Source organism: Plecotus auritus, assembly GCF_963455305.1.
Source record: "Plecotus auritus genome assembly, chromosome: 3".
NCBI lineage: Eukaryota > Metazoa > Chordata > Mammalia > Chiroptera > Vespertilionidae > Plecotus > Plecotus auritus.
This window is the reverse complement of record NC_137772.1, coordinates 202,772,925-202,787,553: the sequence shown is the minus strand read 5'-3', so window position 1 is coordinate 202,787,553 and position 14,629 is coordinate 202,772,925. Positions and strand designations below refer to the sequence as shown.

The 14,629-nt window shown below is 37.4% G+C and overlaps 1 protein-coding gene across 2 annotated transcripts in view; it reads right to left on the bottom strand.

The window, feature by feature from the left end:
- Positions 1 to 5,249: 5,249 nt before the first annotated feature.
- LRP6 (LDL receptor related protein 6) overlaps positions 5,250 to 14,629 on the bottom strand; it is a 149,320-nt gene continuing 139,940 nt past the window's right edge. The window contains exons 20-23 of one of the 2 annotated variants that reach the window (XM_080661452.1): positions 12,906 to 13,136; positions 11,623 to 11,759; positions 10,880 to 10,977; positions 5,250 to 8,118 (exon numbers count right to left, since the gene is read on the bottom strand). In XM_080661452.1, the coding sequence (XP_080517578.1) occupies positions 7,824 to 8,118; positions 10,880 to 10,977; positions 11,623 to 11,759; positions 12,906 to 13,136 (761 nt within the window). In that variant the 3' untranslated portion in view covers positions 5,250 to 7,823. The remainder of the gene's footprint in view (positions 8,119 to 10,879; positions 10,978 to 11,622; positions 11,760 to 12,905; positions 13,137 to 14,629) is intronic. The other variant, XM_080661453.1, reaches the window with a different exon arrangement.

Below are 14,629 nucleotides of genomic sequence, written 5' to 3'. Positions count from 1 at the left end.
ACTGAAGACCATCTCCTCTCCCACTTTGATCCAAGCATTTCAAACTATTTGCAGCTTCCCACGTGTATTATGCAAAGTTATAGTCCAGAGGCTCGAGAACAATATTTTCTCCATTTGAAGTGCTCTTGCCTGCTGGTCCTCCTTCCCCTATTTCCACTAATTCACCTGACTCTAGCCCAGCCGTGGGCAAACTACGGCCCGTGGGCCGAATCCGGCCCGTTCGGCTGTTCTATCTGGCCCGCGGAGCCAAAAGAGCGGAGGGGCCCTAACCGGTTTGGCTCAATGGATAGAGCGTCGGCCTGCGGACTGAAGGGTCCCAGGTTCGATTCCAGTCAAGGGCATGTACCTGGGTTGCGGGCACATCCCCAGTAGGGGGCGTGCAGGAGGCAACTGATCGATGTCTCTCTCTCATCGATGTTTCTAACTCTCTATCCCTCTCTCTTCCTCTCTGTAAAAAATCAATAAAAAATAAAAAATAAAAAAAAAAAAGAGCGGAGGGTTCTCTTGCTCTCCCCTCCACTCCTTTACTTTGAATTTATATTAGTTCACACAAACACTCCATCCATGCTTTTGTTCCGGCCCTCCGGTCCAGTTTAAGAACCCATTGTGGCCCTCGAGTCAAAAAGTTTGCCCACCCCTGCGAGTCTAGCCCATCTCCCCCAATTCACTCCTCCATTTCCTCCAGGAACCATTTGTAACCCTCTTGGCCTCCAAGGGGCTACATTCGGATGCCTTTCCTCATTAAGAATGCTCCATAACACCCTGCATATGGACAATATACAAAACCAGCCTCTCACACTGGATTGCAAACTCTTTCGTAAACAAGTATTACGGCTAATTTAATTTTGCATACGTAACGTCTGGCATATTTTCAGTGCACAATTGCAGAATCACATCCTAACCTTACTGCTATATACTGTAAATCAGTAAAATTGGAGTATGGCCTATGGTATATGTAGTTTCAACAAGCTCTTCAAGTGTTCCAATATCATCTAAAGCTTCCCACTGAAATGAATAGTAACTGAATTTAATCTCCTGCTTAAAACAACTGGAAAAAAATAGACAAAATATATGAAAGAATAGTTTCTAAGACATTGTGTATCAGGTAACAAAGAACTGGTCCCTGAGAGATGAGAACAAAGCGAGGCCTATGCTTGCCCTAGAATACTGCAGGTAAAGAATGTTCAGGCTGTGCTGGAAGGAGGGGAACCCACACAGGGCTCAGCAATCTCCCTGAATAGAGAAAATAGAGCCTAGGAGTCCAGGAAGGCCAAGGCAGCTAAAGTTTGCAGGGCAAATAATGGAGAGAAGAGAATTGCACAGAAAGCTTCAGAGATCTAGATAGGTCTCCTCAAATTTTCAGATGAATACTGAACAACCCATGCAAATAAAGACATTACCCAAGGCTTTGAAAAAGAACATCTGAAAATATTAAGGGACCACTCTCCAAAATTCACATAGGTTTGGGAGTAGTATCTATTTCCACTACCCAGAATGGAAAACCTCAAAATTTGTATGGCAATAGATAAAATACTCAGAAGAATTTTGCCTCAGTAATGGGGGAGAAAAAATTAGCCCTAGACTAAACATACTTCTGGTTCTGCCCAACAAAGGTAAAGAGCAAGAATCAAAAGGATTAAACTGTTATCAAGTAACCTAGCTGTCTTCCAGAAAAAAGCCCAAGAATCCTTATAGGATCACAAAAATATCCAATACTTAACATAACATTGCCAATGTCCGGCATCGAATTGAAAAATCACAAGAAAAAAATGAGACCAATAATGAGAAAATTCAAGAAATGGCACCCTAGAAATTATAGAATTGCTAGACAAGGACATTAAAACTATTAATATTCCATATGCTCAATAAGTCAAAGGAAAGACTGAACTTCTGAAGTCCACATAGAAATTATAAATGATTTAAATCAAACTATTGGAGAAGAAATGAAAATATAGACCTGTTAAGCCACTAACTGGATTAACAGCAACTACACATTGTAGGAGAACAGAAAAGTAAACTCAAAGACAAAACCAAGAGAAATAAGACTAGAAGAAAAAAGAACAAAGTAATAGTAAAATGTGGACTGACTTCTACCAGCCAATATATATGTAACTGGATGAAAAATTTCCAAATCTGATGAAAATATAAGCTCACAAAACCAAGAAACTCAATGAATGCAAACCACAAAAAAACATACAGAAAACTAGAGTAAGGCACATCATAAGTTGCTCAAAACCAGTGATTACAAAAAATCTTGCAAGTAGCCAGAGAAAAAGGCACATTACTCAAAACAAACAAAATGATAGCAAACTTTTCTTATGAAACAATGCAAGACAGAATAAAATGTATCATCTTTTAAGCATCAAGAGAAAAAAAGACTGTCAACACAGAATTCTATACCCAACAAAAAGATGTTTTAAGAAGGAAGGTGAATTAAAGACTTTTTGAGATATATAAAAGCTAAAAGAATCCCTCACCAGAATAAAGAATACGACGATGGGTCAGCAAAGAAGCTAGATGGCCCTGGCTGGTTTGGCTCAGTGGTTAGTGTGTTGGCCCATGGGCTGAAGGGTCTAGGGTTCGATTCCTGGTCAAGGGCATGTACTTTGGTTACAGGTTCCATCCCAGGTCTGGGTCCAGGAACATGTGGGAGGCAACCAGTCAATGAGTCTCTCTCACATTGATATTTCTCTCTCTCTTATCCTCTTCCCTCCCTCCCACTCTCTAAAGAACAATGGGAAAAAATATCCTTGGGCGAGGAATAATAATAATAAAAAAAAGCCAAGGTAAGCTCTCTGATGCAAAAGCATCTAAGGAAAGACCTTTATGTTAAAACTTGGTTTCCATTAATCACCTATTTGAGCTCTATCACTGCCTAATAAGGTTGTATTTTATTTAAATAAAAATAAAGGTGCTTTTTGTTGTGTCTGAAACACAATGGTTGTGTATCACAGCAAAGCACAAGCAGCTGGTTTTAATTTCTTGCTGAAAAGAAACAACACTTGTATTTTCCACTGTTTTATTATAAAAATCAACATTTCATTTGTTACAACTCAGCTTAGTGTAATAATCAAAAGGGGGATTTATACAAGGTATTTTTTATACAGTTTACAATTAAAGCACTTATTTTACAAAAAGGGGGAAGTGAATAGCGGACAAGGGCTGACCAAATGTTGGCCATTAAAATATATAAATACATCCTTGCAAAGCACCATCGTACCAAAGTCCATGGACAAGAAACACCAGCTGACTTTAAGACAAAACGAAGATTAAAGCTTAAGAAAAAATTTAAAAACATAAAGGATAAACATCTGAAAGCAGCACCAGATCCTTCACTTGCAAATAAGGCTAGTCCAGCTCAAGCTTCTCAGTATCCTCTTTACTCTAAATTTTCCTCACTAACCCCAGATACTTAATTTCACGTAACATTACATTTAATCAGACTCTCTTTGATTTATTTTCCTTTTAATACCCATATTAAAGGAATGGTCATATATACATATTCACATAGACATATATGCATTCCTACCCTGATTATATTTAATTTAAAAAAGAATGGACAGTTAAGCAAAAGCAGTTCTCTATAATTGTATGGTGTCAACTTTTAGGCAAATCCTAACTAATGGCAGGGGGAAAAGTTTTTGTTAGTTCTATATAGTTAGTTTATAATTCTATCTGTAAAGTCATGAATATTTCTTTCAGCGGAAAACTTAATGGTTTAAGAATGCCTTACAAAAAAACAAAAATAGAGTGAAGTGTACCTGCACTGAAGAAGGGTGAGGATAGTCAGATTTCACTCTAAATAATCTAGATTAATCTAAAAAAATCTACCTCCCCCCTCTACTCACGTAGTTTTAGTTTAATAAGACACAGAATTAAAACAAATATCCTGAGCATATAAGTTTACAATATTCATAATTAACAATATTTTAAAATTATAAATGTAAAATGACATATTTTAGGTCTAAATTCTGTCTAAAACATTGAAAACTTCAAGAGCTAACTTTTGAGACTATTATGAAATGATGCCATTCCAGAAGACAGAAACCACACATGCACCAGCACTTTCTAAAATCCTTTGTTTTCTCTTGGCTCATTTAGGCTTGGGATAAGGAAAGCAATTCCAAATAAAATTAAATTTCTTTAATTTAAAAATTCTGAGAACGTATTTTAAACAAATTTGATTATGAACTTCTTTATGACTCAGTTCATGTCTACACCTAGTGTATAGTCTCATTTGTAGATGTCCAAATATTTGTCAGCTGACTGATATTTACATACTCATATCCACACTCCACACTGTGTAACTTAATAAAGCATGACATATTTGGGGTTTGAGAAGCCCAAGATTTCTGTTCCTGAATTTTGTTAGATGTGAAATGGTAACCAATATGCAGATCTTAGGGCATGCAAATCAATGGAGTGGCACATTTTCTCTTGCAAGAGATAAAACAATTTTAAAACTGCATTTCTAAGCATCTAATCTAGACACATGACTAGACAGGGGAACAGCAGCATTACATCTATTGCAGAGGAGCTTAAGGAAAGCCCCTGTAGTACCAGAAGTAAACAATGTTTACCATGATTATTGGTATCAGGTCGCATAAATATACACAGTTTATTAATTGGCTAGGTAAGCTGCAGCTACTAACTGTATCTGAAGTATTTTTCATTAATGGGCCTTTACAGCAAATGGGCTTTTCCCCAAAAACTAATTGCCACCCAATAAAAATGGAGACTATTTTTATATCCTAATATCGAATGAGTTGGCCCTATACAAATCATTGACTTAAGAGAATTTTTAAATGAACAAATGCAATCCTCAAACATCCTAAACTTTTACTGCTCAAACCACCCCCCTCTAACTTATCCTCTGGTATTAGATTTCTAAATACATAACATCCATATAGAATAGTTGTTTAATATATTAATGGTTCTGAGCAAAACTCCTCAGGCCACTGTTCAGAAGACCAGGGCTCTGCAGGAGCCAAGTTCAAAGTTAGAAAAGTTCAGGGTCATAAAAGACCATGTCAATGTGGAATAGCTTACGTATGCTCTGAACGTATGCTCTGCTAGAGTTAATTTCTCAGATAATTCTAAGCATTATCAGTTAAGTGGGCATACTTTAAGACATGTTCGAAATAAATACTTTTTTATTTAAGGAACCTAATGAAATTTTATTTATTCCCCACTCATGGATAATGAATCTCACAATACACCAAATTCAAAACGGTTTTCGATTTTTTTCTCCCAGTTTGTGCTGTCATGATTTGGTGGTTGTTTGTTGTTGTTGTTGTTGTTGTTGTTTTATCCTTAGTTTTTCTAATTAAAGCTCTTGTGTTTAATAATCAAGAAAGTTTACTTAAGCTTAACTGTCCATGTAACCCGAGGGCCAATAAATCCTTCCTGAATTCTCTCATTTTAAAGGTACTCCCCCCAAAACATTAAAAATCCATCTCAACTAATGCAGAAAGAGGATTCTGAGATTAAGCTGAACTGCCTTCAAATAATTTCAAATTGGCACACAAATTAGCTTTTTGCAAGAAGAGGCCATTGCCATCGCAGTACACGCACTTGGACTGAGATACAACAAGGCAATATTCTTCTTAGTTCATTATAGTGCAAGTTTCCACATGGGAAGCCCACCAGATAAAGATGCACATTAAAAAAATGTAAACATATAGAATTCTCAAATTCTAACTGATACCCAGTTATTGCTAACTTTTCCATCTTCATTTAAGCATCAAGTGCCCATGGTGTCACAGAATGCAACTTCTGTGTCCATTCTGTTGGGCTGTGAGCACACTGTTCTATTAACAGGAAGAGTTACACTTGTCTGACTGAGATGCAAGACCCTGCTGGATCACCACTTACTTACATGCAAAATCAAGTGCACAGGATTCTTATAAGGCTCACGGATTCTTATAAGGTGTCCCCAGCAATCTAACCAGTATTCTGAAACTACGTTTTTTTTTCTCTTGAAAAAGTTTGCTTAGGCATTTTTTAATTGCATAATTAAAGAATTACTTCACCCTTGCTGATATTCTAAATCCTTTCTTCCATTGTTTTTCGTTGGGGCCCTTAAATCCAGAGAGGCCTCTCAGCAAGACTGACTTAAAAAAACCATTCAGCAATAAACAACCAACATTTGCTAAGGTAAAAAATACATTAGTTTAAAAACACATTCAATTTTAGCAGAGAAATGCTGGAAACACGTGTAAAGCAGGAAACTAACTTCTGGCAAGGTGGCAACGCAGTGCTAGAATCGTTCCACAGGTCAGCCCTGACAGCTGGGGGTGCAGCAGCCCGTACCATGCAGGCCAGGCAGGTTACAGAGAGCCTTTCAATATCCTCTCCACCGAGTTCTGACGGCTGAGAAGTTAATAGTTTGCCTTCTCATTTAATCCGTATTGTTAAATTTGTTAAATCATCTTAATCCATAATGGGATAAGAGAGAACACACACTAATATATATATAAGAGGTGATTATAAGGATAATTTGGATAATTTGAAAAAAATCTAATAGTCACATTAGGTAAGAAGAAAGATATTAAACTCATGTCACATGTTAGAAGAGGTATGTATGCAGACATCATTCTGAGAAAAATTGGCCTAAAGAACACGAAAATGTCATGAACAGTTACTAACGGGAAAACCTAATGATAACAAAACATTCTCCTTTTATATAGATTGTCTCTAACCAGAACATATTTAAATATTTTAGTAGGAAAAAATATATAAAAATGATTTTATACTGTGATATTACATGCTGAAAGTACTGCAAGGATATATGATCAACTTACAACAAAAACATAACGGTTAAATTTGTAATTCTTAAACATTGTCTATATGTGTTGTAAAAAGACAGTTAATGAGCATTAAAACAATCTTAGAAGTAAAGAGGAGCAATATGTCTAACCTTTGATCATTATGCACAAACAGCAGTCAAATTGAAGAGCTGAGCCTACAGGAGAGTGGAGCGAGTATAAATATTAAAATAAAACCTTAATTTAGAAAATTCCATTTAATCAATCTTCAGATAACAAGCTTTGAATAAATCATGATATCTTGGCAAACGGCCTACAAAAAAGCTGCTGGGGGAGCAAGCAGGGTGAAAACACCTAGAAGGAGAAATTCTGAGAGGTGAGCGTGGATTCTGAGGGAGGGACAGAAGACTGCACACACAATCAGCCCCACAGCATCTCACCAGACAGTTGATCTTTCCTACAACAGCAACACACATAATGGATTTTCGTATCTGTTTTCCTCACTAAAATTGCTGGATTTCTAGAGAAAACGAAGTCCTATGTCCAAAGTTAGTATTAAGTGCACATGATTTTCTTTCATGATTTCTTATACTTGTAGGCCCTCAAGTGCTAGTTAACATGAAGGCAATCTGGCTACTTCCAAGCTGCTCTAAAATGGACTTAAATTTTTCTTCTTCTTTTATTTTTGGTATCAATAAAGCCCAGACATTCCTGGTCACTGATGCCTTTATTATTCCTGTTTCCTTGTACTCAGTCACTTCACTGGGTTTAAGGCATGCTTTGTGTATTTAGTTTGCAAAAATAAAACTTTTAGTACAAATTTATTTTTATACAAATTTTTATGGCACAAGCAGCAAATTTGCTGTTTTAAGAAAATATATAAATATCCTTTTCTTCTGTACAAATATCTCCAGTATTCCCTACCCCATTTATAATTTTTAACTGTACATGGTCTGCCTCATCCTTCTCTAGTATCTCCCTCCCCCCCTCCAGATCTCAACCAAATCTGTATGTACATGTTTGCATTGGAGGCAGTCAGAGGAGGAGGGCCCCTCCTCAGGAGGAGTCTGTACAGGGAGAGGGTGGCGGAGGGTAGAGGTGATGAGAGTAGCTCCTCTCTGTGTATGGTGAAGGTGGGCAGCTTTCATAGTTCTCTTCTGCTGACAAGTATTGGCTTCGGGGTGTGGGAGGTGGGGGCACAGGCTCTGAGTCATAGTTCAAGTCACTAGTATAGCCCTTGGCTGTTGCCACTGAGGTCATCCTCCGGCTGGGAGCATAGTCACTGTCACAAACATCTGTGCTGCAGGGTGTGGTTGGGGGTGCAAAGTGCCGGTAACTGTATGGCCTGTAGCTGGTATAGGAAGAAAACCAAGAGAAGCGTTAGTTTTATGGAAAAGTGGTTTTCCCTATCAAAATACAGAGGTATTAGATGTAAACTTCACATTGAAGATAATAAACTACTACAATCTAAATTTGCACAGACCAGGAGGTAATTTTCAAAGGCAGATTGGAAGTGGAAGGTAGCATGTATTTTGTATTTGAAAATACAATGTGATTAGAGGCAATTAAAAATGAATAGGATGGAAATGCACAGGTAAACTCAATCTAGACCCTGGATGTGCTCTTACAGCTTTACATTAAACTGGATAATGAAATAAAAAAGGACTATTCAAAGTTGTACTTACTGGTTATTTTTGGAAATCTGTCAAACATTCAGTCTTTAGTCTACTAGTATATATAGTGAGTCTCACCAATTTCTGCTACTTCATGGTCTGTGAGAAGAATGGGTCTTCACACTTTCTAAAAAATTTATTTTTTATTGACTTTTAGAGAGGGAGGAAGGAAGAGGGAGAGAGAGAGACACTGATCTGACAGCGAAAACATCAATCGGTCCCACACGCCCCCTACCGGGGATTGAACTCTCAACCGGGACATGTACCCTAACGGGTAATCGAGCCTGCAACCTTTTGGTGCAGGGGATAACCCCAATCAACTGAGCCATACCAGTAGGATGGGTCTTCACACACTTTATACTACTTAAAAGTGTTTTATGTTCTTCCAACATTCTTTAACTGCTCTACAATTGACCTGATGAATAATTTAGTGATGTCTGAAGACTTCATTCTCTCTCTAAAAATCAAATACTGTACAAGCCAGACTGAATACTGTAGACAGCCTAATGGGCCTATCTATCCCATTACTGTTACTATCAGCAAAGGAAAACTGCTGTGGTTTCAGAGGTTTTGATTTTCCTCGAAAAGACAAGCTTATGGTCATAAGAGCAGCTTTAACTCAATATCAAAATGGTAAATTCTAAATACCCATAGAGGACCAGTGAACTTTTAAATATGTATTTGATATAACTTACTTCTTACCTTTTTAAGTAATCTATAGTTGTTAATAAAGTTTGTAACATGACTAAAGAAAAAGGCACTGGAAAGACAGGATCATACTAGTAAAAGTAAGAGCTGACTTAACATGCTAGTTTTTCTATCATTTCTATTTCTACCTGCAACTTCTTATATTCTAAATATAGAAAAGTTAATCTTATGTGCTTTCTCATCAGAGTAACTGCAAGAGAGGGGCAAGAGCAAGTGCAAAACTGAAGTAACAATCCATAAAATACCTCGTGATAGAGAGCACCACAGATACTATCCCAGGATACAAACCGTTTGAGAGCATTGGGACCTGCCTCACAAGAGAAGGCTGCCAAAAGACCAAGTGTTACATAACCTGCTGAGCAGGTTTTCTCAAGCTTTTTTTTTTTTTTTAACTACCAATATTAACATGATGTCATAGTATTTTTTAGGTCTTATCTTTCTGTCCAGATAAGAGCCTTGATAAAATTTCTTGGCTCAACATTTAAAAGGCCCAATATTTCCATTTTCATGGGGAAAAAGGGAAAGGAAGGGAAGAGAATTAACAAAATTCTTTCAAGTTCCAGTTTAGACAAAAATCTCAACAAATGATAAGAAGTTCCACTCAGAAAAAACAAACTGGGCTTAATTTGAGATGTGTGAAATTATTAAATAAGAACTAGTTTTGATATAATTATGTTCATTTTAATTAAACAGTGTTTTATTCAATTTAAAGAAATTAAAGATTTTAAAATAAATATTTAGGTCTTTTTTTTCCCCAATTTTCAGTTTTCTGCCTTTCTATTTTGGCTTTTAATTAATTTGTTAATCCTCACCCGAAGATATTTTTCCCATTGTTTTTTTTTTTTTAGCTTTTTAAAACAAACTTGTGGCAGGAAAAGCAACATTCAGTTCAGTGTCAAGCCTATCTCAAATAGCTGTTATCTATAAACTGAACTGAGAATTCTGAATGAGGTACTATAAAAAGTTTCCATTTGATTTCCACACATCTATGCAGTTACTTCAGGGCGATTTGACTGGAATACCAGGAAACACCTTATCTAGAAGATAACAGGCACTTGAGGACTGACAATAAATACCATGTACTGAGTGTTTAAACAGAGAATATTAAGCTCTTGACTGTTGGCCTTTCAAATAAGAGAGACAAATAGAGCAACACTTTAATACTCATGCTTAACCTGCTCACTATGCTCTACAGATCAGCTCAAAGGCACACTCCCCCTCTTAATGAGTTGTGACCTATTCCATAAAACTGTATGAGAAATACCTCATTTCAGGTCATAATAACACGTGTAAGCAAGGGCTGAACAGAAGCTTCTCTCAAATTCTGTGCTCTTAATAACCCTGCTGTTTTACAGCGCTCTCAACTCTCTGAACCATGCAGAGTCTTATTCCAATACTTCATCCTTAGACTTTTCAATTAAACCTAACCCGAGCAGTAACCTATTCAAAATCAGTCATTTTGATAGGTAACTTTTCCTTAGAATGTTGCCAAAGCATTGAGGGCTATCCTGTTATTCTAAAAGCCAGCATTTGTGACTCTTTTAAACACTGTAGAATGCCCTGAAAGAAAAGAATTTGTGGCAGAGGCAGTGTCAGCATTACCAAGACAAGAGGCCTATTCTCTCTGTGACCATCATCTACTCACTTGGTGCTACATCAAGCCCAAAGTTATTAGAATACCCATCCTCCTAATAAATATCCCTATTTGTGTTAGAGGAGGAGGTGTATTACCTGTAGGACCTATGAGTGGAAGGACTGTTTGAAGAATAACCAAATTCCATAGTGTAATGTGATCGCTCTGTGGCTGGGGATGGCGGAGGGTTCAAAATCTAAAAGAAAAAATAATGAAATTATTAAAATAACAATGGTCCATCCCAGACAGAGACTATCAAACTTTCTTTCAACTCCTCTTCTTCCATATCTCTACTTGTATTTGTTCCCATTGCACTTTAGCACAATCCTTCCTCTCCAAAGAAGTGATCTTATGTTTGTGGCCCTCCACTCCTTACGACACAGTTTCATCATGGCTAACCAGCTCAAGGTGATGAGAAGAAACTCTATAATCTACAAGTCACTGGTTTAAGTTCAGTATAGCTGGGTTTTGATTTTTTCTTTTCAAATTGTAATTGTTTAAAGGAAAATTACTGACTTAGGAGAAATACCATGTGCTTCCTCTTTTGGAAGGTCATGAGATAAATGAAGGTGCTGAGGCCTCTCAGAAGTTACTTTTACCTACACAGAAAGTAATGTCCAGTGCTTTCAAATATGCTGGTTACTACACAGCCAACATAAAGAAAGATTTTCAAGTGCTTGCATGGTGATGGTAAAGCCTTCTTTGAACCTTATATGCCTGACTCCTATACTAAAAATCTTTTTACATTACCATCTAAGCACCCACATTTAAGTGAATTAAAAATCTGAGATCCTATGAATCTTAGCATTCAAAGTGAAATGATGAAAACCAGACTACTTACTGCAGGGAAGTAAGTGCCTTTGGTGCTTGAAGAGCTACTCGATGACGCTCCTGTGACATGAGCTCGGTCATAAGGGGGTCCACTGCTTCCCCCCATGATACTGAGGGAACTGATCATTGATTTACCTCGAGACATTCCTAAAATGAAGGACAAATACTGATGAGTAAGATCTATAAAACAAAGAGTTTGACTTTTAAACAATATATGCCTTCTTTTTCTAATAACTGAAAACATTTAATGGAGAAGGGAAATGAATGCTCTCTAAAGTGAACACTTCCATTGAGAGCTGGCCTAGAACAAGGTCAAGAATAGCCTCCCCACCCCCCAGAATGGAAGCAGAGCTCTTCAAAATGAGATAAAATGAGAGGTTTCAACCTCTTAAGGGATCTGAGGAGAGTGGAGGTTGTGTAGCAGGTTAGACTAACAACAGATCTGCACAAAAGGAAACTAAACCCATTTTTTAGGGCATGAATACAATGTATGGAAGATTATTTCTTCAGCTATTGGATGCAAATATTGTAATTACAACCACCAATGCTAAAGAAAAATTTTCATTTTTTCCACGTGACTTCCTAAATTCTACAACTGCAAATAGGTATAGTAACACAGAGTAATTAACAGTTTAAAAATCATGTCTATTTATCTGGTTACACGTAAATAAGTTCTAAATATTTTTAGAGGGCTTTTATCTAGAACCTCTTTCTAAGAGGCTCTTTACACTAAGGGCACCAGAAAGTACTGATAAGAAAGCTGTACTTCCCTAGAGCAACATGGTCTACTCAAGTCTAGAACTTCTGGCTACTTGGCTTTGCCTGAATAAACCCCCATCCCACTATCATCACTTAAAGTTAGAAGACAACATAAGACATTGTACACCTCCCAGCGATCACCCAGCTATTTCCAAATTTTTGCTAAAAAGAAATCTTAGTCTATTTTTTGGCCTCCTTTAATTCCTGGGCTCAATAGTATTAAAGTTGCCTGGTAGTGAATCTAAAGAACTGTTGTTTATGACTTTTCACTTAATGACTAGCTGATTCACTATATAGAAATGCTTGTCTGTGTACTTGCTTTGTATATTTTGGCAATTTCCACCAACCATACCTCAGGTCTTTTGTGTAAATAGAAGATGCAAAAAGTAAAAGAGAACATGTTCTTATGATTTTTTAAATCCGAAGAGGTCTAGTTTGATAGAGACTCTGGGTAGTATCCTGTTTCAATTATAGAAACCTGAGAGTCTTGCCAGGACCCAAGACTTGATTCTCAATGGATCAGTCTTAACTCACCTGGAAGAGATCCTGACAAAGAACTTGGGTGTGGCACATAACCAAGGGGCACAGAAGCTGGTCCATGAACTACGTAGTCATTAGTCATGGTTTCTCCATCTCCCTTCATACGTGGACACAACATCCTCTGGCAAATAAAGTATATGGTTCCAGACACAAAAATAGTGACAATTACTCCAATAACTGAACCAACTGTATTGGTGGCCTGTGGTGCTGGCTCCTCGGTTGGATCTAAAATGGGAAGGCAGTACAGTTATATAATGAAAAACAACTGTAGAGTCAAAATAGTAATCAAAAAGAGGGCTTGCAAGCAGAGTGAGAAGCTAATGAAGACAACTTATAAACACTTTTATTTTTTATGAACGCATTTACACCATGCCCCATGGATTATGGATAAATGTTATCATTAAGAATCAAAGGAACTATCCTTAAAATAAAACAAACACTGGGAACCAATACTGTAAATGATTTTTTAAAAAAAGTGAATTATAGTTAAACTCCATTAAGAATTTTTAAATACATATACATATCAAAATCTATCATACTTAATTCTGTATATCCTAAAATCAACGAACTTATTTTAGAATCTCAGAGCAAATTTTAGGGCCAGAAGGGATGAACCTGAAAAAGTCATTAAATGACCTGGAATGGTGAAGCCAAACGCAAGCCTGGGCTGGATTTTAGGTTTGAAAAGTGACATTTAGGCCTGGTGACAGGAAACTGGGGGCTAAAGACGAGCATTACCTCTCAGGCCCAATGAGCTGATGCCTTCAGGGTGAGTCTTGCTGCCTGAGGGCAAGGAACAGGCCTGAAACACGAGTACTTGAGGACTCAGAAAGAAAGCCAGGGCCTGAGAGCACTGGAGCAAGACCCTGCCCTTGGCATCCACCTGCTCCATCTGAGGCTTTAGAAGCAGAGGCATCAATATTAGAGGTAGAGGGAAAGAGCAAAAGGGCTCATCCAATTTAGAGCATTACTCTTCAATTTAGAAGGAAAATCATTCCATTCTGAATAGTCAGACTATATCGCTCACAACTGCAAATCCTTTAAAAACCTTCCTTCTGTTTTGTCTGACCTCAAATCTCCCATCCACATAGCTAAACTCACCCTCTGATAGATTAAATAAAAGAGAGAAAGTAACATTACTGTTACACAACACGTAAGGGCTGCCAGTTACATATTTCATCTATGGCATGTGAGGCAGATTCTTAGTCCTGTGAGCAACCATCTCATCTTTCTTATTCCTTTTTAGTGCCTTGACATTCCTTCCTAATGCCAAGCTTAAGAAGAATAGTTTATACTCACTATTTCCAATTCTTAGTCTCTGGGTCATATCTTGACTCACTGAAATCAGGCTCCTATCCTCACCACCACACTGCAACTAGTCTGGCAAAGATCAACATTCTCCTATTTGCCACATGCAATGAACCTTTCACCTCACTGGCCTCTATATTCTCAATGCTGCTGGCTCTCGTTCTCCTCAAAAATGTCTGATCAATATCCTTCCAAGATACCACTCTCTTAGTTTCACTATCTCAGATTATTCTTTCTGCTTCCTTTTGTTGGCTTCATTCTCTTCTGTCTGCCTCCGAAGTACAGGTGGTTCCCAGAGTTCTGTCTACACTCTGCTATTTTCCTCCTCTATTTAACTCTACCTGGGAGATTTCATCCACTGCCTCTGCTTTAATTATCATAATAAACTGAAGAGACCAAATCTCTCTCTT